This window comes from Rhamphochromis longiceps, linkage group LG15 (assembly GCF_057381845.1).
Source record: "Rhamphochromis longiceps isolate RC_006_pf linkage group LG15, R_longiceps_female_GT1.1, whole genome shotgun sequence".
NCBI lineage: Eukaryota > Metazoa > Chordata > Actinopteri > Cichliformes > Cichlidae > Rhamphochromis > Rhamphochromis longiceps.
The window spans coordinates 18,521,710-18,549,677 of record NC_140571.1 but is presented as its reverse complement, the minus strand read 5'-3'; the positions used below and the strand labels follow the sequence as shown (position 1 = coordinate 18,549,677).

The window sequence follows — 27,968 nt, the reverse complement described above, 5'->3', positions numbered from 1 at the left end:
GAGGGCACAATCTCATTTCTCAAAACAACCGAACAAGAAGGCCGCTAACTGGGTTTTTGGAAGGATTGTCGAAATTGACTTTTAGGGTATAAAATTTTTAGATTTTCAGCTGTGATGCTGCCTGTGCTGAGAGTATTTTTAACAAAGAAGCCTGAGCTGCTCTGAGGCACAAATATATCAGCATATATTGGCTTCTGTTCATGATGGCGGCTTACCTGCAGAGACTGGAGAGCATCAGAGTTAGTGTCGCAGTACAAGATGATGTTGTTGGCCATGCTGAAGCTTTCTCTCACTCCCAGGTGGTAGAAGAGCGAAGGCTGGCGGAAGGCATCTGTCATCTCCACCACAGCTATGTCTGATGATAAAAGAGAGGTGTACGTGTTATAGTGGTTCAGGAGTGGAGCACAACAGTCACGACTAGCTTTCTTTGGGTTCTGCAAGTACAAGTAAATACACACCATTCTTAGAATATCATAAGCTCTAATAATGCAGTTGCATAGTACAGGCAGAAATATCTTTTACATCCATTACCCAACCAAGGATGTTAATTCACTGCTGTAACAGCCTCCCTCTTCTGTTTTTGACCACATTTTGGAATCTGGCTACAAATATGTGGTGCCATCCATCCATTCCTTTACCTTTTTAGAAATGCCTTAACCCCAACCTTTTTTAAATTTTCTTTGTGTAACAGATTTTAACAATGTTTATTAGAATCTCACGACCAGTTTGGTAGCCCAATGTCACAATTTCAACTCAAAAATCAACTGATTGAAAACTCATTGTCTGATAATTGATCAAAGCCATTCAAGCCACCAGTTCTAAATCCACCCGCCACCCCCAATATTGACCCTTATCTGAATAAATCTCATTAAGATGTTATTTGGCTACAACTAAACTGCCCATTGGGGATCTTTAACACCAACTTTGTCTGCTGTTGCTCTGGGAGAGACATGGATACAGCTCAGTGGTTATTAGTGATCGGCACGGCTGTTATTCATGCTGTTATCAGCTACCGATTTGCATATCAGTGTGAAGTTATCTGCAAGCTGAAAAACAGATATCATGAGATGAAGGTAGCTTTACTCCTTTTTTGTCCAGTACACTCAATAATCAATAATGCACCATCTGCAGTAGGACTCAGCAATACTATCTGGGTCAACAGGTCAAGCAAATATTTCCACTCAAGCAAGCAGGTCATCTAGTAAAGAGTTCCTAAGGTTAATGTCCTGTGCAACAGGCTGTGCTGTTATGCAACTGTAAGCACTGGACTTTCACCAAAGCTCTCACTCACTGGTCGGCCCCTGCAGTGAACAAATCTTTGTATGACGCTGTCAGTTATGGTGGGCATGCAACATTAAACATGCTCATCAGGATTTGGAATAAACATGATGGTGTTTTGCAGACCCACACACGAGGTAGGGTGGTACTACACGTTGCTTCCAAGGTCGCCCTGAGCAACGGATAACAACAAAAGCAAATCAGCCCGATGGCTATGCTCCAGTTATGACAAAAGAGCTCAGAGCTACGGAGATAAAGCTGCACCCTGGTTTTTCATCAACTCCAACTCTCCAACTCTTTTGTGTCAATGAAAACATTACACGGAGCTGAAGAGCAGATATTGTGCGACTCTGATGGTCAAATCTTTTACCTCTAATGGGTCTGTTCAAAAGCTTGGATAGTCCCCCCCTCCACCATCACGACCTTGAATTCGATTTTCAAACTGGTGCTCAAGCTAATGGACCACTACTAGAGGAAATCACAAACACATTCAGTCATTCAGCTCAAGATGCTGTCAGATTATGGGTGGCTCAGTTGTGGAAGAGGAAGCATGACAAGTGGATGACACATCAAAGATTAGTGCTATTATTAATGCTTCCACTGGTTTTTGAAAGATACCAGTTAGTCAAGGTACCATGCAACTGTAGAGACGACTGCTCTCCTTTTAAGTCTACAGTTTAGGAATAGACTACAATCTGAAATGATATCACAGAAATGATGAGTCGGCCTTGACCTTTTCTTTAAGTATTAAAAGCAAATATTTTCAGCGTGGTGACATTACTATAAATTAAAAAAGAATAAATCATACATATGCTTTGAAAGATTTTGTCTCCACTATGTTAAAAAGCTGAGAACAATTAAACGATTACAAAGGCAACAGCCAATTTTGGTGCTGGTATAGCCAGCCGACACCCGTACTGAGACTTCCTGTTCTGTCTGACAGTGATTGTTTACAAATCATCGCCTGATTGATTTTCACCAAATCCAGTCCTTATTTTAGACATGCAATTAAAAAAGGATTGGTTAATACAGCTCACACTATGAGTGGTCTACAAGTAGAAACCAGAAAGTTTCAAATACCAAAAGTCTTTCCACCAGAATCTGTTGATATGTGTTGATGTGCAGAAATCTGAGTACAATCTACAAACTAACGGTGATTCACAGCAGGTGATCAGAAACAAGGCTCCGAATGAAAGCTAGTGTTGCTAATGTGCAGCGAAGTGGCAACTTTTAAGATGTAACACCTATAACTGGCAGCTAACTAAGCTCTTATCGCAGCTTCTTGCATTAACATTTTTAAATGCAACATGATTTCTCTTTAAGCGTTATTTTCACCAGGAAGTAAAACTCCTGAGATACAGTGATAGCGTCCTGGGCCAAGAAGGGCAGCACAAATCCATCATGTTTTCTGAATGGCACAAGAAAATGGAGCTTGTTAAGCTGAAGCAGCTCTACAAATGCATTGCGTGCAATCAAAGCCACTGACACAACCCAATCTATCAAAGCAAATTACTCAAAGCAAGCAAGTGAAGGCTCATAATTTGAATGTGCAGTTAAACATCAAGCAGCCAACATGACACTTGGGAGAGAAGCCTATCAGAGATTGGCCAATTGCAGCACTGAAGGGGTTTCATCAGGGCCATGCAGCTCCTCGCACTCATCATCAGAACATGCAAATTCAACCAGGAAGCAGGTACTTGTTGGCCTCAAAGGTTCTCATCATTAAACCCTTCGTTCACACCAGGGAAAAAAAAGCCTCATATTTTCATCCCATCAGAGTACCGTAGCCGTAGGACAGCATTTTAAGCTCTATGGCTTCTGTGCAACGATGTGGAATTTCAAGAAGGATTTCTTCTCTGGATGAGCAGCGTCTTCACATCGGGATGCTGCTCGCTGATTAAATGAAACTCATGTTTCGCTCTCTAACTTGCGAGGCAGACGGGGAAGGTACACTTTAATCCTAGCTAAGATTAACAGCCAGTTGTCAGTTCTGCATCCCTGATGCACTCATGCGACTATCACACATAGCATTTAGAACATTCAGACATAATTAAATATTGGTCTATTGGATTTACTCATTGTTAGCAAGACAAATAGGTTGCTCACCACGGCTGATTTTTACACAATCCCAAACAATCCTGGGCATATACATGATAAACGGCTGTTTAGATTCTTCTTCTCTCGACTATGCATACAAGGTGCTGCTGAGTGTCAACATCCAGACGGCACAGGTTGTCTGCTGAATAAAACATAAGCTTGTCTTGTTTTTCCACCTGCAGCAGGCTCCCATCAATATTACATCTGAATGAGATCTTAATGCAAACAGGCCATAAAAATGCATTAGTATAATATAACTCACAGAAATATGAAGCAGCAGTGACTTGGGTGGGATAATTTTGCTTTGCGCTGCTTGGAAATTTCACCTGTTTCACAGAAATGGGTCTGAACAAAAAACATGTTTGCTGTTTGCTACACAGAAGGGCTAAAAAGTGATGAATAACAGCATATGGCGTTCGCATATGATGGAAAAAAAAAAACAGGCCAAAGTGAGTCTTGTTGTGCCCACAGAGTGAGGAAGAGCAATCAATTCTCGTAAATGTTTTGTATTTATAACACTTGACTAGCAGCATATGATGTTGTCAGTGCTTATTTCAGTCTAGTCTAATAATAGAGAACGCACTCTAGGTTTTACTTAGAAGCTGCTTATAATGGCGGTTACAAACTACCCTCTGATTTTAAATTCCAAAAATGAAAGCAACTGTTTGTTTGTGTCCTGCTTGAGCGGTTAAATCTGTCTACTCATGCAAACATTATTTTTTGTGTTCAGTTGGTAACCGATTCAATACTGATAACGTGCAACATCGCAGCAGGGATGTGTTCAGGAGTATTCTTGGGCTAAATTTTGATGTGGGGTGAACACAGTGGGTGGTAACAGTCACCACAGGCACACAACACAATCACTGACTATCCTGTAAATGGTTGGGGCATTGATTACTGCTTGCTCACTGTCATGTCAACGCAGCGCCATAACCATTTATATTGGAACTTGAGGTCTACCTCACTCTCTGCCGTCTTCTTCAACACAGTAAATGTCATTTCTCAGACCCCAACCCAAAAACAAAACACTTCACTGGATTGAAGAAGAGTAGAAGAAGGTAAAAGATAAAACAAAGGGATCGCAGAGGTTTTCTTGGGGAACTCGCTTCTTTAAAAAAAAATTAAAAAACTGTTAAAGCAATCTCCCTCAGTACCATCTGGTAATTCTTGCTCTGCAGCTTTGATGCTTCACAGAGGTACTTCTTGAGATCTCCAGCCCTGCAGGTCATGCTGCATGTGACAGGTCATAAAACCTGGGAAGTGCACAACAAGCTAGAACAGCAAAGTAAAGCATGCAACAGCTGCAATATCCCATGTTTAAACTGCCTGTAAGCGTTAACTTTCCTTTTTTATCACAATATCTCTCTACATTTGTTGGTCTTACAGGAATGCATTTTAACAGCACAGTCACCTCTTTAAATCCTAATAATCTTCTGAACTTTGACAACAATTAAAAAAGCTTAATATAAGCAAAGTTTGTATAGAAAAAGCCCATTAGTCTTAAAGGCATGGCACGGCTTACATAAACAAAGCTTGAGTGAAAAAAACTATCTGATTGCATCTTATTCTGTATTGTAAAGCACTTTGTGAATTTTGTTCTTGAAAAGCGATAAATAATAAATAAACCTTCAGTCTGTTCACTGTGGTAGAATCTTCTTGCTATGGTGGAAGACAGAATGTATATTTTTAATAGAAGTTAGGGCAGCAGGGTGGTGCAGTGGTTAGCATTGTTACATCACAGCAAGAGGATTCAAATCCACCAGCTAAAGCCTTTGAAGTTTGCATACTCTCCCTGTGTTTGCATGGGTTCTCTCTGGATACTCTGACTGTCTCCCAGCCCAAGACATACATTGGGGTCGGCTTAATTAGCAATTCTAAATTGCCCATAGGTGTGAAAGTAAGAGTGATGGTTGTCTTTATCAGCCTTGTGGCAGACTGGCAACCTGTCTAGGATGTATCCCGCCTCTCATCCTAACAGCTAGCACAGTTCCCGCCCCTTCGGCGAAACTGAAGCGGAAGAAGATTGGCGGAAGGATGATAGAAATGAGCAACTCTTCCCTTTCATGAACAGCTAGCTTACTTCCTCTTTTAATTCTTGCTGGTTCCAAGGAAGGCTTGGTTTCCCAGTACAGTTAATGATGCAATTACCGGTACTAAAAAGCAATGACAGCACAAATACTTTCAAGTAGCTTTTAAATTGCAATGTTAAAAGCATTTTGGCTAGTGTGGTACATTTTGTAATTGTGGATATTGTGGATGACATTACACAAGGAAACAGAGAACAATGGTAATCTGCCCTCACAGGAAAGTTGGAAAGTCAGTACTGGAAAGTGTTGCCCCTGCCTACTATACAGAATCCATAGCTCAGAGTCACAGACCCATTGCAACAACAGCGCAGGGACTTATAATCCTTATAAATATTAAAAATATTAAAAACAAAAGAAGTTCCAGATTCCAATTCATTGGAAGTGTTTCAGCTCGCAGGTTCATAGTAGGCTTTTTAAACCACATTAAGGACAATGATTCCAAATTTCAAAAGGCTGATAAACACAGCGACTGCATTTCAATAGCACAGGCTATGAATGTTTGTGAAGCGTGTTCAGATGCCATGATTGCTTACCAATGCAACAGCAGAGTGAAATGCATGCCAATACAGCAGCAGACCTGCCAACATAGTGTTGACAGAAGGCTTCGTGAAGCCTGCAGAGGAGTTACTTGAGACTCCTCGTCACCCTTTTCGCATACAGTGGCATCTTTTCACCGCATCTGGTGTTTTACAATCACCTGGTATCACCAGTAAACTGAAATCTGTCTACATCAGTGAGAGATAAGACATGCAGAAAAAAATGTAAAAAAGAAATGAAGAGTAAAACATTCATACTGATGCCCTGATAATCCTGCTACACCTCCTACAGTTGGACCTGCCAGTGTGGACCAAAAGTAAATTGATTCCCTCGCCTACTGCTCAAAGCAGAGGAGGGAAAATAATTCAATACTCTGAACATACTCTCTCACAGTGTTTGACTCTCAGCAGCACTCGGCCTGGTGCTGTAGGTTCATCGGGCCTCAGGTGAGCAGCTCGGAGTGGAGGGCTTCGAATTTACTGGAGACTGTTCTGGTGTCTGTTGGCTTCTCTTTATGGATCCTTCCCAGCACTCTCCAGAGATCCTCCATCAGCTCCACATGCTCTTTCTGAAGAGGAGCTGGGGGATCAGCTCCATCTAAAATATTATGATCTAAAAAGCTCTGGAGCATTTTCACATGGATCTGGATCATTTCAGCAAAGCAGAGTCTCTTGTCTCTACTAGAGAGCACATGATTGGACACAGAGAAATCTATTTTAATGAGAGCAGGTTGTGGAGAAAAATAAACAATTGCTACCAGCAGCCTAAAATCATAAGCTATAAACAATACTGAGAGATTGTGTTTCAGCTATGCTATACATCCCTACAGCTGTAGATTAAGGTGACCTGTTTTGCTCACTCCCAGCTACATAATTTTATTTTGGACTCTTACAGGAACAGATTTGCATGATTCCCTACAACAAGCCCTCCCTCTAAGCTAACTTTCTTCTGATAGATTTGCCCCTTACAAACTTAAGGTGTGAACATCAGATGGATAGGGCTGCTGTGCTCAAAGCCAAAACTCAATAAAGTGAGCTCTGTGTATAGATATATAGATTAAATAATTAATGATTTATCAAGGCAGCTACAGATACAACATGTAAAACTAAAACATTAAATCTACATACATCAAACAAGTACTGGTGGCTTTCTAGAAGGAAAAAATGTACATTTCAAGTGCTGATTTACAAGGACTACAACACTTTTTAAATTTATATTAAAGCTGAATTGCAAAACTTGACTCTTTATTTGAACTTAGAAGTGAAGATTTGAAAATGAACTTCTTAACGCAGTCAGCATCACGCTTCAGTTCACATCAGTTGTCAGAAGGTGAAGGGTGAACTACATCAGATCCCAGGACAGCTGTGTGCAAAGTCTGACCCATTCTTCTTGAATAATCTTTCCGAATCATTATCTGAACCTCCCACTGTGTTTCAGAGCTTTAAATATTTACTGCTGATAACTACTGAACCTCTGTAGCCACTTCATAAAATGTGTACATCATTAGAAAAAAAATTGCTGCCCAGAAATCTGCCCAAAAATGAAGGATATCGTTAATAATCATTAAAGATATTGATCTATAAATCAAATTAAAGGTGAATAAATGTGAATATTGGTATCTATCTAATCCCAAAGATGCTGTATAAGCTTGTACTGGCACATTGGAAACTTTAGTAAGTTGCAATGCAAGAGTGATTTCAGTTCACCACAATTGTTCCATTACATTTCATGCGTCCTACGTCATCTAGCCGGGAAAGAGGAGGATACAGTGTTTGCATGTGTTGGTATGTGACCTTACTTTGACCTGATAATATTCCATATTTATGAAAATGCCGTTGACTTGTCATGATTGAAGAAATACGATTACTGTAGCGGTTTATGCCTCGGTCACTCACGGACCAACGGCAAGTTTGACTCTACCAAGAGAGATAGTAACAGCGCTGGCACAGTGAATAACGCTTCGTTACCATCTATTACATAACAGCTACATATAAGAAGTTGTAACCATAGCGACTGTGAGGAAAACTGCTTTGAGTGATGTTAGTGAACCGAAGCCATCAGTGTGCATAGTAGTTGAGGTTTTTTCCCCTGTATGTCTAATGGAAAACAAGGTAAACAGACTCGTATTAGTGGAGCAAAGTGCAGCTGGAGTTTTACCCTGAAGCCCATCCTACACAGAGGACAGGCAGATGCTTAGAAATACCATCTCCATGCTGCTCTGGAAATATCCCCCTCCCTTGAAAAGGAACCTTCGAGAGCATAAAGTCCAAACAGTCTGCCAACTTTCCAGGAACAGCAGAGGATGCTTGTGGTGCTCTTGCATGCTGGGCCAGTGTGATGTTTACCTCTGGTGTTTCAAACGATGTTTAGCTGTTTAGCTGTCAGGATGCAGAGACAAACAGGATTAAAAGCTTCAGACTTGTTTATTTGGTGTCATACAAAAGGTATTGCTCAACGAATTACTGCAGTTAACCGTGTTCTCAGACCACAAGTGTTTATACTGTAGCCGTTCTGACCTGCCACACCTAAACGCAGTATAAAAAAAAGGAACTTTTGTACTGCGTTTCTCTGTAAACTTTTATTTTGATCTGTCTATTGCCTAAAGGCACCATTGAGCTACACAGTGTGTTTTAGATTTTTATCTTTTATGCTAAGCACATTGAGTTTACATGCAATGAAATGCGCTATATAAACATAACTGACGCTGACAGAGACAAAAAGCTCCAGAGGGGTGTTCTGTGCTACAGATCAAATAAACAGGGGATCACAATGGCGTGTTATAAACTGAAAACTTGGCTTGAGTTGATGAAACAGATAAAAATAATGAGTTATTGAATTTAGTTTAAGTTTGATTAGGTTTTCTTGTTTTGGTGTCTTTTTGTTTTAAGTCCAATTTATCGTATTTGTTTGTTTTTCCCGTTTTTTTTTTTATTGTATTTATTTTACTGATCTATGGTTTTGTAAAGCACTGTGGCCACCCTTGTTGCTTACGAATCTCATAATCAAAATTTATATTGACATTAAAAGAAACCTTTCATGATTTTCTTATTTTACGTATTACACACCCAGGATCTCCTTTTTCGTTTGGATACCTTAGTATGGTTATCTCATACATAACCATACTAAGGCAGCCAATCAGATGACAGTTGGCCTAAAAGGAGGCTGGACTTACGGGAGACAGTGGACACAAGGAATGACAAATGAATGGATTGTTAATGATGCAAAGCTGATCTATTTCCATATAAGAGCATAGCTTCAAATAAGTGAAATGGATCCATTATAGGAACTTACAAACAACTCCACACTAATTGCTTTTTAGTTTTCCTGTATGAAGCACTAAAATAAAAATTTTAAAAAATTAGCTGCGTTTATATGTGAAAATGAAGTTTTCACAAATGAACTCCACAAGTTGTTGAATCCTGTAGTAATTTGTTTCTCATATACAACAGATAGCCATCATTCTCACTATTGTAAGTAGTCTGTTGGGTGTGGTGGAGGGTTCAGCACACCCACTGAATTCATGTGATTACTTGCACTACACTCATATGGGTGTAATTAGACATTACACAGAGTCTGAAGAAAACTAAGCTATCGACCAGCTCCTATCTGACTGTGCTGGTTAGTGGTCTTACATGCATCTTTGCTGAGTAATCGAGAGATTTCAGAGTTGAAGTGCAGGTGTAAAAAATCAGCTTTAAAAGTGATGCACAATTCCAGGTAGTAACAAGGCAGTGCAAGTTAGTTCCTTAGGGTGTCTCCATTACTCACATGGAATAAAATTTTTACAAGTTTATTTTTATTTTTTTGTTTATTCTTGCAGGAGAATACAGAAAAACTGCCTTTTTTCCTCAAAATAAACCCCTAATACTGGTGAAAAAAGACCATTCAAGTCTTTCTGCTAAGCTTTTCTGTTTACAAATACATTTCTTCTCCCACAGGAGAATATGGGACATATGAATGGATATTCAGTCATCTGACACCTCACCTAGCAGCGAGAGATTAATGTTCCCTTTATTTTTAGACCCATGTGCTTGAAAGAAACAACCCAGAAAAAAAGATCATGATGCAGGAAATGAGACCCGCCTGCCAGTCGCACGACTCTCCTGGCAGTCAGCTCCTCTTTACCTTTGCTCCACTTTGTTGCCTTTTCACTCACTGAGATATTTTACAAACCACAGTGCAATGGCCCCCGAAGGGAAAACAGCTGAGAACAGAATGTGAATTCATCTACCGCTGACAAGCACGCTGGGAGAGACCTGTGCTGCAGTGCAAGCTGTCCCGACATGCCTACCTGATGTACTTCCTTGCTGTTGTTCAGTGAAACAGAATCATGTTATTGTCTGGTAAGCAATTCCACTTTATCTCACTTGCTTCGCGTGACAGGACTGAGGAACTGTTGTGGTTGTTTGCAGAGTGTTGCATGGAAATAAAACGGCACCAGGCAGAAATTAGTGTATAAATACACCTGAAGACCTGGAAAAGTGAACTAGATAAGAAATTTTCCATCTGAAACAGCAGAAACATCAGACACCAGCACGACTGATAAACATTTCCTGACATGATTTCTTGGTATTTTTAGACCTATTCTTGAAAATGTTAAGGGTTCCTGCATTTTTTCCTTTTTTAAACTGGAGATATCAGGGGTATGACATCACATGTACTGGTTTTGAAGGACTGGAAGGAAACTTTAAAACCTTTTGGGTGCATACTGAGATACTTTGTCTAATTTCACATGGGCCACTATTATTTTATGCAAATATTCATGCACAATGCCTTTATACAATTAAAAAAAAGAAAAAAGACAAATTTAACCCAGCAGCTGCCCACTTCGCCTGTTGTTACATGAAGTTGCTGAATGTTATTTACTTTCTACGGTGTCTGGTAGTCACTTCACTGCTAATCGATGCCTGTGTGGAAACCCCTTAAGACTCATTGGAAGTAGTAACATTCATTAGTGTTGGTTTCAGTTGTGTTTAGATATTAATCGTGGATGTGCAATGTGGTTTCCAGTGTTTGTTTACCCAAGACCAGTGTTAAGGTTTAGCCAGCTACAGGTCATCACAACTAAGCCTTCAGTAGTGATTAATCATGTTCAGCTGTGGCTTTGCAGTGACTGCTGAATGGTAACGGGCTGAGCGTCAGTTCTCAAAGTAAAAATGCCTTGTTGATGCCAGAGGTCAGAGGAGAACAGCCAGACTTCTATAAGCTGATAGGAAGGCAACAGGAACTCATATAACGACTTGTTACGACAAAAGTCTGCAGAAGAGCATCTTTGAATGCACAGCACAGAAAACCGAGGCTACAATTTGCATGAATTCAACAAAATTGGAGCACAGAATATTGAAAAAAAATTATCTGATCTGAGGAGTCAGTATTTCTGCTACACCATTCAGATGTTAGGGTCAGAATCAGGTGTAAATAACAAAAAAAGCACAGATCCATCTTGTTTTGTATCAACAGTTGGTTGATTAGAGCAGGGCGATAGGACCAAAAATATTTATCACGATATACAGTTGAAAATTTGCGATAACGATATAACTGACGATTTAATTGACACTAGACAAAATACTTTACGACTCCACGACTTTATTAGTGTAAAAAAACCAAAACATCAATGTATTTTCACTTAAACAAGCAGCTGTTTTTATGTGCATTAAAGTTATATAAAAATTTAACAGTGCAAATGCAAATTCCTTGCTGACAGTTTAACCAAAAGGCATTTCCAGTGGAAATTGGCCGACATATCCTCAGCATAACCATGTATAATATCCACAAAACTTAAAAAGAGGTTATACACACACAACACGGTAATATTATGTTGAAGCACAGTACGTATCACTCCGCGAGGCGCCTGCCTACGATAGCCGTAATGCTCCAACAATCCATCAAGCGGTGCGGGTTCGTAGCTTAGCAAAGTCGTACTGAAACATTTGACAGATTTTCGAGCGCCGTGTACGACATAAAATCGTTTCGAGGTCAGTAAACACAACCAGAATTCATACATAAGGCACACGGGATTTATAAGGGGCACTGTTGATTTTCAGAAAAATCAAAGGATTGATTTTAAGTGTGCGGTATTTTCCAAAAAACACGGTAATAACGACGGCCCGCTAGCATGCTCTACCAGAAATAGTGCTTTGTTGTGTATCTGACGGACCAAAGCTAAGTTCCACACCACTGAAGTTGCAGTATTTTTACAAACCAGTTCTGGTTTATCTGTTTCATTCAACAATCCGCTTTTGCCCTTCTTATTCTCTATCGCCGTCATGTGCTAATGAAAACAAAGGCACTGCGCATGCGTGTTTTACCCATATTCTATCGCCATATTTCATTTTCTTATCGTTGCCCAACATTATACCGGTATTACCGTGAACGGTATGATATGGCCCAGCCCTACACTGCATAATATAAAATAATAAGAAAATGATATTAAAATATAAAGACTTCAAGTAATTTTTCTTGTAAGATGTGGGTGGCATCCTCGAGCTAGACTAGATATGAAATTCAAACTAAATATGGAAATTAAAAAAAAACTTTACCGTTGTCTTTACAGAAACACCTCTTGACTCTAATATATGCGCACAATTTTTTTTGTTTTTTTTTTAAACTGCCAACAAAAACTATTTTCTTTTACGCAAAAACACCCATGCAGTTTTGCATACATGCTGTGACCTTTGCGGTGGGTATGCAGAATCAAAACAAACCAGACAAAAGCTGCATACTGCATGTGAGAAAAGCAACTGCAAGCTCTTAGGCTGTTCACTGCCTTATCATGATACTCAAACTGATAAGACAGAGTTCCCTGTCACGCACCATTGGTTTCTAAAGACAACCCTACCCACTCCTGCTGCATTTCACCTCAAATGAACCCTGATGAATCCAAATGGGAGCTTTGATATTCGGCTACTCCACCTCCTGTCCTATTTCTGGTGATCACTTCTGAGATATAAGCAGGATTTTATACAGCACTTACACTTATTCCAGCTGATAATACTGCATAGAAGGATGTGGGGTATAGTCATTGTCATGCATGTAAAGAAGAAGCTGCTTTTGATTCTGAACTAGCCTTTCCTTCCTTCCTTGAAAAGAAAAGAAAAAAACTTGTTAAAAAGCATTTGCACTTCTGCCTGGAATCTCCCACAGAGGTGAAGGCAGTCCTCCCCAGAGGCCAGCAAATGGCCCCTAGGCTAATTCCTCCTAACCTTGTGCCGCCTAACCTCTGAAAAGCAGCCAACCACTAGCGTAAACAGAAGGGAAGATAAACAACTTAGCAAAGGGCCAGCTGATGGGATTTCAGGGCAGTGCGGATTCACAGTCAGGAATCTTGAGTGTACATTCTTGTGCTGGATAAGAGACAGTGTCTGCTGGCGCCCGGCAGTGTTGACACTGGACAAAGCTGGACGTCACCCATTGTGCAAGGATTGCATCTGTGCTCCATTTCCGTCCACTTTTTCAGACTACAGTTTGCTTTGCTAGTTACAGTAGTTCACCAAATAGCCATGTGAGAAGCATTTCCTATTTTGTGACTTTACACTGCTGAACAACACTATCATGAGACCAGGTCACCTCATTGTTCGCTGCTTGTTGTTCACTTCTGCTAATGTTTATTACTGACATTTAAATGATTAATCAATAACTCTAATAAACATTAACTTTTAACAGAACAAATCAAGATTGAGGATTTGCTATGCAGTGGTGTTTACATTTGCCTGCTATGTTAAAGCTTCCTGGTTTGAGACTAGGAGGAGGATTGGTTTCGACACCACGAGACATTTACAATAATACAAACAATATCAGCAACAAAACTGTTTGCAGTTCCTACAATAACATAACTGTAAGAAAGAAATGGTTTGTGTTTGTGTACCAGAGGCCCGAGGGTTTGAGGGTTCTGTGCAGTAACTTCGCTGTTTTTAGTGCCTGGAATCTGCTGGAGCCACTGTTCCAGAGTTACAGCTCCTACGCCTACTGCTGCTACTACCACCGGGACCACCTTCCACATCTGCTCCAGCTGATCCTTCAGCTCCTGCTACCTCCACTCTGTTTTATCATGCTCCTTCTTTCTGATGTTTCCTTCTGCTGGGATTGCCACATCTATCACAACTGCAGTTTTCTGCTTCTTGTCAGCCATCACTGTAGCTGCTTGGCTGGCATGCAACTGTCTGAATTTTACTTAAAGTTTGCATTATTAGGGGCAAGTCTGATTTGGCCATGTTTGTGGCATTGATGCATTTTGGAGCGTTGTAATGGATATGTCTGACAAATGATGTCTTCTTTATGTTATGGCAGAATGTTTTTTTTTTTTTTTAACTTGGACTAATTTGCAAGTAGATGTTAGGATTTTCATTGGGAGTGACCAGGATGGACAAGATTAGAAATGAGTCCATCAGAGGGACAAAGTTAGAGAGCGGTTGGACATGTGCAGAGGAGGGATAGTGGATATACTGGACAAAGGATGTTGGAAATGGAGCTGCCAGGCAAGAGGAAAAGGAGAAGACCACAGAGAATATTCATGGATGGACTGAAGGAGGACATGCAGAGAGTTGGTGTGACAGACAGGGTGAAATGGAGGCCGACGATTTGTTGTGGTGACCCCTAAATGGAGCAGCCAACAGAAAAGGAAGAAGCAGTTTTACAGTTTATGAATGCTAACAATACTACCTCATGTTAACTGTATAACTTAGTATTCCACCTTCTCATCCAAATGTGGTTATCTCTACCTTTTACAGAAAGTCTATAATTTGTAGATGCTAAGGTACTTTCTGTTTTTTTTTTCAACCTCATTCACCTTGGTGCTCCATTATATACTCCTCTTCTCAATACTACTACATTGTAAACTGGGCAGCATGAAAACAATTTGTGAGCTAGATCTGCGTTGGCTGAGTGGTGCTGTGTGTGTGTGTGTGTAATGGAGTGGTAAGCAAACACTCAGGTTCAGGTAGAGCAGCTTTTAAAGTGCTCAGGAATTGTTCACAAATTCAATGTGCACCCTATAAATGACACAGTGGTTTAGTGTAATGATCAACAAGAGGGATAAAGCTCTACATACCACAGCTATGACCCAGCACACAAACACACGAACAGGTGCGCCATTTGATCCCTGGCAAATACTACAGTATTAACTGCTGCACTTTCAACACTGTAAAAAGTGTTTCGAAACAGGACGCATCAAGTTGTCGCACTGCTGCCAAGCAGTCGCTGCTCAACAAACTGAGTTAAAAACATAAAACGAGTTTCTGATTCCAAAACAGATGATCAGAGTTTAGCATGTGCGTGAGTAGAGAAAGAAAGCCATCATCCATGAAGCTCAGATACTATGAATCACCATGGCAACATATAAATAAATAGCAGAGACTTCATTTTATTCCAGTGGACCGAGGAATATGAACACGTGTCAGCATGGGCTGCGATTTTTATTTGAAAAACGGGACTTTTAATCAGCTTGGGCCACTCTGCCAACGTTATACATGAGTAAGAATTTGATATAAAATATATAATTTATTTATACTGTCTGTGATAGTCCTATACTCAATTTGATTTTTTTTTTTTTATTGGATGAAACTGAAATCCTCATTTTGTCATTTAATTATTAAATCTAATAATTCAGGTGTAATTTGACACAAAGAAAAGGTATGTGACTGGAGATATGGAGAAACAGAGACACAGTTTAGTGATGGACATGTGATATTTGTTACCCAGATTGCTATAGACAATCCACCCGCAAGTCAGTCTTTATTAAATAAAAACTGTTTTTGCAGCAGTCTACGGCCACTGCATTTTCTCAGTAATTCAGGGAAGTTTAAACCTGATTTCTCATAAAGAATTTCATTATTTCTGCCATTACCGGATAAAAATGCTTAATGAGATTTACAGAAAACCTCTGCTTTAATGCTCCCCAATTTAACCATTTCTAATTTGATCTAATATGAGCCATCACTCATAGATAATGCCTCTCTTATAGATGTAGCAGAGGTGTTTTACTCAGTTCCTGGCAGCCTAATATTACAAATTCACATTTTTTTAATGAATGACTTACCGATAAATCTTTACAAACATGTTATAAGAAATGTCTCAGCTTTTGTAGACTCTGGTCTCATAAATTTAAGATATTTTAGTATTGTTTTAGAAGGTTGAAAGATTTTAAATCAAGAATGTTTGCTGATCTTTTACATATATTTTTGGTTTGATGTGTTTGTGAGACTGATTTAGGCAATTTTCAGTAGAAAACATGTCCAAGTTCAGATTTTGAATTTGTTGTTTGACATAATTTAATGACTGAATCTGAAACTATTTTACTCACAGTCAGAACGTCTGAAGCCAGCATTTAAAAAGTAACTTTAAAATACATTTAGTTTTGCTTTAGTCATTTCAGCCTCAACTTTACGCAGATATTCACATCACCGCCAAGGTCCAACTGTGACAGTCATTTTTCCATCAGTGTGACTGATTACAACACAGAAATGAGTCAGAAACATGGAGACTATAAGTGCTACAGGATTCTCATAATTAATCTGCAATATGATCGCTGTCTCTGTACTTATTGATTATAAAAGCAGTCGTGTAATTTACATAGAATGGTGAAGAAACATCTAACCGACGTTTCAGTGTTTGTAAAAATGGAAACTCCTGTCAAATAATTTGCTTCACTCTGAGCTTTGATAGCGACTTTATGTATGAAGAAATGAATCGGAGTATCAGCAGATGGTTCAGGTACGGGAGGGGAGGAAGAGTCAGAGAGAAACAGAAGAAAACCTGCCAGCGAGCAAGTGGCATTCTTAGAGTTTGTCACCCAGTTGACTGACTCAGAGTTTAAGTTGAACTACCTTCTGAAACAGAAAACTCTTGTCTCAGGGTGAGCAGCCTCAGAGTCCTTAGCTAAAGCTTCTTTCACTTCAGCCTCTGCCAAAGATATCAAGAGAGAAACAACTCAAGCACTGAATCCTGATGACTTTGTGTCTCAAGTATAAGATGGGCCATCACTGAGGCTGGTACTCCAGACTGGGGGCTGAGAATCAGGCTAATCACAAAAAATAAATAAATAAAGGAAACACATTCCCTGAAGTCTGATATACGCATCCTGTCAAAAGGACAGATGAAGATTATCTCATGGGCTAAGGGAAAGCATATATTTAAAAACAACAACCGGGAACTGAGAAAACATAAAAAAGATACAGATAAAGACTGTTTTTTTTTTTGTTTTTTTTAAATTTAAGATGTTTTAAATAAGTTATTCAATTTTCAACAGCCTCAATTAGCTGACAGAAATGTACACATTTGTTTGGATAGAATTAATGGTCTAAATTCTAAAACCATTCAAGTGAAAACTCATATCCACCCATCTACAGCATAGCTACTCAGGAGAGGCAGTGGGATGAGAAACATGGCAGTGAGGGCATACCTGCTTCTTTTTTGCGATAGTTATAATAATAATAAAAGTTGTGTGTATATCAAAATCAGCAGGATGATGAAGTATGAATTTTTGCTTCACATTTTACTTCTCTGATTTTGTCCTTTCTGTAATTATTAGTTACTTGTGCCCAATTATCTGCTAACATGCTGTATTTTTTTTTATTTTTTTTTATTTTAGATTAAATGACATTTGCTGCTTAATTTCACACTTGGCTCAAAATTGACATCTTATAAAGGAATATGACACATAATACAAATGATTTACTGAAAATGTAATTCAGCGTTTTCTACACAGATGTTAGTTTGTAAGATTTCATGTGTATTTGGAATTTTTTTTTATGTTTATTTTTGTAACCAACTGAGAAAACAACGTAATCTGTGATCAGTTTACTAGCAGACAACGTGCTCTCTATTATTTTAAAAGTCCGATCACTGCTGGCAAACCAACCTTGGCCCTTCCCTCCTGTGTTTTACCTACAGACTGGCTCACTGGCCAGGTTGAACTCAATATTAATTAGTTGCTTCTCCAGAGAGGCTTCTGTCACACAGTTGGATGCACTCCAACTCCACTCTCTTGCACTGCAAATGGCCTTGCTCTGCTTTGGAGATCTGCTGTGAAATTTACTGCGGATGCAGAGCAGAACAAGGACCACTATAATCTCGTATAGTTCCGTGACAAATTCCACACATACAGTAAGTATCTGAATTTTGAAAACACTGATAGGTACATATGTAATCTATTCACATCTTACTCATGTTTTTTTTTCCTCCCCCCACTTATGTTGGTTAATATCATGTGATCAGTGGTGTGAGTAAGATAGGCACAGCTACACAAATCTGACTTCAAATCTGAATTCTGACTCCATGAATAACTGGGCTGTAGTGACCAAAATTCCCAGTGATAAGATACGGTTAGCTATCACTGTTGCCAAACTTTTGCATCTACACTTCCTGTGTTTCATGTCCTGAGGGTTTCACAATCAGACTCTGCCATCTTTCAACCAAATACCCTCTTTGTCCACAGCATCATGCGGGGAGGACATGTAAGGACAGTCAGGAACAGCTTTTCATTGTATCAGAAGCAGACAAATGACAGAAACCAACAAGCTCACTCAAGTTTTTTGTTTCCGGTCTTTCATCTGCAGGAGGATAATGAAGAAGTGGTGTGTGAGTGAACAGATATAGCAATGTGTGTCTGGGAAAATGCCACAGCCCTCCCCTGTGTATTATGAGAAAATTCCACGGTAGCTCAGAGGAAAAAGACCAAACAAAACACTGGGAACATGATGTGTTTGTACAGCCAAAAATATGAGAAGCAAGAAGCATGTCGAGCATGGAACAAACAATACACCTGTCTGCCTTCACTAGTAGGCTCTGAAGTTGGCAATATAAGTGCTGTTACTGCAACTAAATATGGTTAATTCAGCTCTATCTATATCAGTTTATAATCACTACATTGCTATAGTTGGATAAAAATGTTATTAAATATACTTTTTCTATGCTACTTTTTGCATAATATTAAGAATTTGTTACATTTTAACTCTAAATTTTGCACAATTATAATATGTTCATAAGCACCTTGGTGGGGTTGCTGACCTTGTGTCCTGATTTTCATTACTTTTTGACAGTTGTTGCTAAGATTTGTGAGGCGGCTGGGTAGTGCATCGTTTAACACACTCCCTTAGCTTGGCGTGTCCTTCTACAGTGCAAACATATTATTGTTGGGTTGAACTGGTTGGGAACTTGTTGGGTCTAAACTGGTCATAGGTGTGGATTTAAGTACAAATGGGAGTGGAATTGTGACCTGGCCAGTTACCCGCCTCTCACCAAATGTCAGCCAGGATTGGCTCCAGCTCCCTGTGAGCTTAGCTGGATGAGTGGTTAAGAAAATAGATGGACCTTTAATTAGTGACTTCTAACCACTGTGACCTTAGAATTGATGCTTTTGTTTTAAAAAAATATAGTTTTTTTACCCAGTGACTTAATCTTAGTTTTGTTACTGTTAACACTGATGCAATTACCATTAATAAAACAGATATTTTCTTTTAGGAATTTTCTAGGTCTTTTATAATAAGGAAAAAAACCTGCATACTGCATATTGACTTTTATATATGTTGATCTTTTTATAGCTCCTGTCAGGTAAACTCTTTTTACTATATTAATAACGAGTCAAGCAATGATTGTGTCTTTAGGCTACCAGAGTTTGACAGTAACCCCCCTCAAAAAGAAAAAAAAAAGAAAAACCCAAAACAAAATTAGCATCATTTGCAGAGATGCCACTGTTTGAAAGGCTTTGATGTGTCACACTGTTTTATATTTACAATATCTGCTGAACACGTACTGATACAATCTTAATGAAATGCAAACACTGGCTGCTGTTTCTGGCTCTCAAACAGAGAGATCAGCCATGTGCATTATAGTTTTGTTTTTCATGACTTAACCAAACCTTTTCAGTAGTATTTAGAGCCAACTGCTACATATACAACATGAATTAGAGATGGAAAGTGCTTTCTATCAAGGGATTCAAGTTAGCAGATTCCAGTGGAAAGACCAGGCTTGTGGCTCAAACTGTGACACTGAAGCACAATGCCGAACCCCACAATGGAAGAGGGGAAACTAGCCATAGGAGGGGGAACTCTAGCAATAATCCCCACATTAGTGGAGCAAATGATACAACTTCTCAGCAACTATTGTTCAATGAGTTCCAGCTTTGTTCATTTAAGTATACATACCACTGTGATCTAAAGGAAGCAACATCAAGCCATGACATGCAGAGCAATGGGATGTATTTAGGGAGTCCAGAGCAACCTGTCCTGCAGGCACAGTTTCCAACAACAGAGGTGATGCAGTAAACGTGATTTTCGAGCCCCTGAAAGGAATTTAGGGGAGAGGTTCTTGTGCTACTCTTTCATGAATTAAATGCCATTCCTGGGTCACTGAGCTTTAGTGAGGTCCACTGTGGCTTAATCATTATAATGGAGAGCAAAGATTAAGCCGAAAAAATCAATTTAGAGGATTGATCTAAAATCCTAACAGGCTGCCGTTAAGGCTAAAAATGACCTCATCTAATAATCACGTAATAATCACTTTTATAAAATGTTTGTCTTCTCACTTGCTGAGGGCGGTTTGGGAAGCTTGTTGTGGGTGGATGTGGAAAGATTTATAAGCCTTTCTTCACTTGACTCACCTGCGTTGTAGAACCTGTCCAGCACGGCGGTCTCCCCGAAATCCAGTTTACCAAAGTTCACTGTCTCTAGCTTGCTGCCCACAGACTCGCAAGCGTCCTTCAGACACTGCAGGGCCATGCTCTCATGATTATTCTGTTGGCTGGCCTCTCCGTTCACCACATAGGCCACTGTCACCGGCCTGCTTTTGCAAGACTTTCCGGTGGACAGCAACCCTCCGGTGTCCAAAGGGCAGCTCCCGGAGATCGGGCTAAGTCCCCCACCTCCAGCCCCGGAATCATGCCAAAAAGTCCCGGCTGCGGGGATTCCACAGGCACCACCACCACCACTGCTGTTGACGCTTGTATTTTCCCCGCTGAGGTTCTCTCTGCCGGGGCCAGCACCAAAGGAAGGTACCGCTAAAGAGATCCCGTCCTGGTCTTGATTCATCTTTCTTCAAGTGTCTTTTTAAAGTGGGGATTTCGATGAGTGGCTTCTCCACCAGTCCTCCATGGAGAGCCAGCGTTACGCACGGCGGTTACCCATGGAGCCTCTGCAAAGGCACGACGTGCAACTCTGCTCCTTCCACACAGGTAAACAGTCTGTTAGGAGCAGAGGTGCAGCTTCACATCATGCTGCATGACTGCCATTGATTGCACGCTTGCAAAACACGCGAATAGGGGCTGCAGGTGGACCGAAGTCACGACGATATCCGAAGAGAAAACACAGGAGGAAAAGCCACCAAATCCGCGCATTCCGTCTCAGCCGTCGCAACAAATTCACATACTTCTCAAAGTTGAGCAACACAGCCACTGTTAGTGCAGCAACGCCCACGGGATCCACAAATGTCACACCGAGTCCAACTTAAGCTCACTTTAAATCCTCCGATCAGCGCAACGTCTTCTCAGCGCTGAAAAGAGAAAGCACACCGCGCACGCAGTCAAGTTTCCACTGTTATCTTCGAGGCCAGACTCACGCTCTGGGCGGAGAGACGATACTCGGAGCCTGGGTTAGTGGGGCGGGGACACGATGACCATATGTGGAGTTGTGTACTTCAGAAAGGGAGGAGTCCCTTCGAAAAACAAAAAACAAAAAACAAACAAAACCGCCCAAACGTCTCTGTGAGTCATCTGGAGCGAAGGTAAAAATGAATAGGTGATTAATTTATCAGCTTTTCCCGAAAATGATGAACATGGGGAATTAGAGATCGCAATCTAGAACAAAAACACCCATTTAGGACACCAATCTCCGTAATGACTACATTGTTTTTGTCGGAGCTGTGAGTTGGAAGTATTTCATAATCCTGCAAACTAATTGCGTCGGTTTTGCACATTAATCTTCTGACCCACATGGATTAGGCCCCACGGTGAAAAATAGACTAGAATAGAATAGAATAGAATTCAACTTTATTGTCATTGCACATGCACAGGTACAGGGCAACGAAATGCAGTTTGCATCCATCCAGAAGTGCTTTAGTGATATAGATATATTACAATATATATTAGCAATAATATAGATATGTGAGTATATTACAGAAATGGGTCTATTATGGAATGTTATAATGTACACGGTATGAAGTATGTTGTGAATATTCTATAACTATAAGTATGTACAGGCTGTAGTGAGTACAAGCTATGTACAGGATATGAACAGGATATAAATATGAAAAACTATACAGAATATGAAATAAATAACTTTACAGAATCTGGGATATACAGCTATACAGAAATGGGAACTATGCAAGTTGTAAACAGTTGTAGGATTAAAAATTATCGAATGTACAGAATGATTATTTACACAGAGCTATACAGTAGTGCAGTTAAGATAAGTGAGGGTGTAGATAGTTTCTACAGAGGCTATATAAAGTGCTAGTGGTTGTGAGTGGTGGTTCAGTCCATGTTATTATTGTGTTTGAGGGTACAGTTGTCCATTGTGGGTGTGTGTATGTTCAGTCCATGAGTTTAACGTGGGTCAGATGTCAGGAGGCAGAGTTCAGGAGTCTGACAGCTGTGGGGAAGAAGCTGTTCCGGTACCTGGTGGTCTTAGTCCGGAGGCTCCTGTAGCGCCTCCCAGAGGGCAGGAGGGTGAAGAGTCCATGTGATGGGTGACTGGGGTCTTTGATGATTTTCCCAGCCCTTTTCAGACACCGCTTCCTGTAGATGTCTTTTATGGCAGGAAGTGGTGCTCCGGCGATGCGCTGGGCAGTTTTCACGACCCTCTGCAACGCCTTCCGGTCCGAGGCAGAGCAGTTCCCGTACCAGACTGTTATACAGTTGGTCAGGATGCTCTCGATGGTGCAGCGATAGAAGTTCACCAGGATGTCTGAGGACAGGTGGTTCTTCCTCAGAGTCCTCAAGAAGAAGAGGCGCTGGTGAGCCTTCTTGACCAGCTTGGAGCAGTTGGTCGTCCAGGTGAGATCCTCGGAGATGTGGACTCCCAGGAACTTGAAGCTGCTCACACGCTCCACAGCCGTCCCCTTAATGTGGATGGGTGGATGTGGGTCAGCATTCCTCCTGTAGTCCACGATGAGCTCCTTGGTCTTCTCGGTGTTAAGCAGCAGGTTGTTTCTGTCGCACCACTCAGCCAGACGATCCACCTCCTCCCTGTAGGCGGCCTCATCGTTGTCACTGATGAGGCCAATCACCGTGGTGTCATCTGCAAACTTAATGATGGTGTTGGAACCATCAGCAGGTCTGCAGTCGTGGGTGAAGAGGGAGTAGAGGAAAGTGGCTGTGAAACAGGTAAAAGTCTGAGCACATGACCACGTGACTTTGTAATTCCTCTGGACAAACGCTAGAAGTGACTATTATTAGTAGTGATTGAATTAGTCTACAATGAAACTATCCGGGTGGGTGGTCTGCTGTTCAGACGTGGAAGTGTCATCCATTTATGTTTCAAGGAGGCCCTCTTGTGGTAAGCACTTGATATTACAGTACATGTGAATACATATGAATAGTCTGCATTTTATACTTGTGCCATAAAATATTTTTTATTCTTTATTAACAAATATATAGCAGATATTTATGACCTCTAGAAAGAGAAAGTGCATTATTTTTTCAGTACTAAATTAGTCAAGAAAGACTTATGTTATGTTGACAGATGAAGTAAGCAGGAGTCTCTGTGGACTATTATGTCTTATAACCTGTAAGAAGTAGGTGGAAGAGATCCTAGAGAGTTGGAGGTATGTTTTGAAGAGAAGAGGAATGAAAATCAGGAGAAGCAAGACAGATTACATGTGTGTGAATGAGAGGGAGACAAGTGTAGCAGTCAAGATGTAAGGTAAGGTGAAGGAGGATGATTTTAAATACCTTGGATGGAGGGTTGGTGTGACACGAAAGGGTTGGTAGTGATAGAGTGAAATGGAGGGAGATGATAACTGTGGTAACTCCTGAAGGCAGCAGCTGAAAGAAGTTGAATAAGATGCTGAAATCAATGATGACCCCAAACAAAATTTGTTTGTCAGAACACGAGGTACAAATATGAACATACAGTATTTATACGTATGTGACAAAGGGTTAACAAATACACAAAACATAGCCATTGCTTTTAAAAAAGGAAAGAGCATACTTATCTTGGGTGAAATTCGTCTACACTTTATTTGAACACATGAATTTCCTGCAGGGCTATTTCAAGGTGAGACGAGTCCTAAATCACTGAGCTTTAATGATTTTTATTTTAACATTTTATCACTGAAGAAGGGGCAACTGTAGCACCATAACAATGATATTATTAGAGGAGTGAAGGCAGACATGAAAAAGGCTCCCAGTGGAAATATTCAGTGCTGTTACGAAAAGTAAAAGAAGATAAGGGGAAAGAGCCGCAGTGAATCCTTTTTTTTTTTTTTTTTTTGCCATTGTGCTCTTGTTTTGCCTATAGGCTGTTGTAGCTTTAGCACACCATAAATGACAGGAAAAAAAGTCCAGAAAGGAACAGTAATTGTAGTTTTACAATTACACACTTTGACTGTCAATTGACGGCAACATTTCTGCATTTAAAACAATACAAATTCTGCTATTATAACTTTTAGAGCTGCTGTGACTAATTAAATACCGCCAGAAAAGGCACCGAGCTCTCTGCTGCTCAGGGCAAACAGGTTACATTACATTGTTAGTCTTCAGGGAAGAGTCTGTTTAAATGACGGTAAACAAAAAAACAAACAAAAACAAACCAAAAAAGTGTACTTTTCCTTTTCTGCCACTAGATGTCTCACATTGACCGTGGTTGAAGTTTCACTCAGCAGGGTTTTAGTGACAATGCTGCCAAACCAAACACATCCACGGGGCTGTGTGATTTCTTTAAACACATCTGTCTGCTCTTCATCGTTTAGCTGGGGGCGAATTACAGATCACACCAGCCATTTATCCATCACCGCGTCTCTCAGTCACACTGGAATCAAATGGAATGAATGTCGAGGTTACATCACTGAGGCAAATTACACACAATTGAATGCAGTGAAAATGTATTTTTTATTGAATTAGTTCTTGTTTGTATACCTCTTCCCCCTCCTACCGATGAATTCACATAAAGCTACATACTTCACTGATAACTTTAAGTACATGTTGTCTAATAAAACATAAAACAAACGCTTGCAGATAGATGTCAGCCTTTATCTCATTAATAAAAAAATAGACTAAAATAGCAAAAAAACACTGCAAAAGAAAAACTATGTATGCTTTTTTCTAAACAATGACAACTAAGCTGAAATTAGCAAGTCCATTCTGGAAAAGGACTTGATACCCAGCAGTCATACAATGCAATAATTTCTGTAGGACCTATCTTCAACATAGAGCTAATGTAATGTGCCACTATGCTAAATGTCTCCTATCATATGAAAGAATTAAAACTAATTATTACACATTCATAAAGAATTTTTAGCTCACACTGGTGAAGGTAATTGCTTTTTCCATATTGCCTGTAGTCTTCAATCATGTATTATATAGTTTGTAAAAAGGATGATGAGTAACTTACCATTAAACAACATTTGAGACAGCTGATTTTATACCCTGTCTCACCTTTATTACCTTTATTTAACCAGGAAGATTCATTGAAATGTAGAGAGATCAAAGTCAAAGTACTCAAGTTATTTAGTTATCCAAAATTAGAATTTGCTGGGAGTAAATTGACATTATGCCTTTTATCACATGGATATTCTAGGTACCTCTGAATTAGCTTAATTTATCTGATAAAATTTGGTTTGAAGTCTTGTTATCTGTTTAAAATGTAATTTCTTGAATCAATAAACACAACTTAGTAAATGTTAATAGTTAAGAGTTGCAATATGTCCTTCAAAGAAACATTTGTGTTATCCACTCAGCTGTGACAGACAGTAGGGTTTCCCTGGCAACACAATACAACAAGCCCTGCAGCTGTCATCATATACCAATTTCATTTTTTGCTATACGGTTAAATTCTGATTGGCTTAAGAAAACATGTGACATCACGTGTTTCCAACACAACCATTCCCACCTTAGATCTGTGAGAAGTGACAGACCAAAAATATAAATACACGAAGCTCTCACCAGAAATAATCCTACAAAAGTGTATTTTCATCTAAGGCAAAGTGAAGTTGATTGATTAGATTTTAAAGGCCTTTAACTACTGAGAAGTGAAGTAGTTGACTTATAGCCTATATTTTATATAATATATTTGACTTGAGTCAAGCTGAAGAGAAAGTTTCCCTTTAAGAGCTTTTAAAAAGGATTTTATGGCTACTTGAAGACCCACAAACATCTTATCACTTTACAGCATTTGGCTTTATCAGCAAACAGAATAACGCTGTCTTGTGAAGATGTTCTTGCTTTTGGCTTTATTTTGCCTTCTATGAGCTCTGGAGTGAAATATGTTTCTCTTAAGCTCTTACATGTTACACTAAGATGACATCGTCTTTCTGCTGTTTGGTGAGAGCCAGTCCAACACCACCTTCGCACAGAAAATGGGAAGCTCCTAATATATAAATAATAACATGTACAATATACAGTGATTATTAAGGGTGAAAGCTGGAACCTGGGAAACTTGTGCTTTTTTTTTCGTCAGTGTTGGTGTCCATCCAGTAGTTATGGGAAAAACATTGCAATAATTCAGTTATGGGTGGATGCAGATCTATCTATCTATCTATCTATCTATCTATCTATCTATCTATCTATCTATCTATCTATCTATCTATCTATCTATCTATCTATCTATCTATCTATCTATCTATCTATCTATCTATCTATCTATCTATCTATCTATCTATCTATCTATCTATCTATCTATCTATCTATCTATCTATCTATCTATCTATCTATCTATCTATCTATCTATCTATCAATCAATCAAATGGAACCCATTCGATTCTGTTTGCTTTCATTATTTTCTATCCGTCTTCTCAAAATTTTGGCTGATTCTTAAAAGACAGAGCTGGCCAGCACCAGTATCAGCATAAGGACCAGCTCCTGTTGATGGAAATGAGGTATTCGGGGCTCTTTAACATGTTTCAGGATACAGGGATGTAAAAGGTTGTAAATATATTCAATAAAACCAAAATCTTGTCAAAAACCTAATCAGTTTTGAGCCTGCACCTTTGGTAACGTGTGGCACTCAATGTTGTTTCAAAAACTTGAGTTGGAGTACTTGTTGGGCAAGTCCTGGTTATATAACCAATCATAATGCAATGATTAAAGCAGCTTCTTGATTCTGTGCAGGGATGCAAAAGCACTTTAGGGGTGTGTCAGTATGCTGTGACATCAGTAGATATAGTCAGAGGTGCAACCAGAGAGTGCAGTAAAACAATGTTTTCAACCTAGTATTAAGTCACTCTTAAATTAGGAGTTGCCAGATAAAAATGCACATAATGACCTTTCTTATAAATGTCAAGTTACATTTGTGATTGCCATAGGGCTGTGCTATTTCTCAGCATGGAAAATGTTTCAGAATGCATGCAACATCTAATTAAGTGTAAATACGTTCATATATTATAGTGGAACAAGAATCAAACAACATACAGTGTGGCGTAATGAGTGAAGTTTGTAAGGATGAGAGTGTAGTTAACCATCAATAGGGTGTCCACGCTGCGCCCTGCAAATAAAGCTTTTCATTCTGCTCTGCCACAGACCATGAAATAGTCACTCAGCTCTGAAATAGAGAGAATCACTCACATGGAGAAACAGCGAGAAGTTTGGTTAGTTCTGCAGTGCAGGTAGGAGATAGATACTTGGAGGCACAGACTTATTGCAGCCCTCCATAGATATCTGCCAAAGTCTACACAAACATTAGAGGGAAACGGGGAAACAAAATTACAGAAATCTGCTAAGTTTGACAAATGGTTGGCTCCGCTTTGCCACTAGCTATTAGCCGGCAATGATTAATAAGTGAGAAAATAATTGCACTTCATTGAGATTGATGACGCCCCATTTAACCT

At 39.7% G+C, this 27,968-nt stretch overlaps 1 protein-coding gene across 1 annotated transcript in view; it reads right to left on the bottom strand.

Moving 5' to 3' along the window:
• Window positions 1–21,559, bottom strand: part of map3k5 (mitogen-activated protein kinase kinase kinase 5) — an 89,352-nt gene extending 67,793 nt beyond the window's left edge. Inside the window, exons 1-2 of the mRNA XM_085383382.1 lie at window positions 20,593–21,559; window positions 216–355 (exon numbers count right to left, since the gene is read on the bottom strand). Of these exons, the coding sequence (XP_085239508.1) occupies window positions 216–355; window positions 20,593–21,019 (567 nt within the window). The 5' untranslated portion in view covers window positions 21,020–21,559. The remainder of the gene's footprint in view (window positions 1–215; window positions 356–20,592) is intronic.
• Between the last annotated feature and the right edge of the window lie 6,409 nt (window positions 21,560–27,968).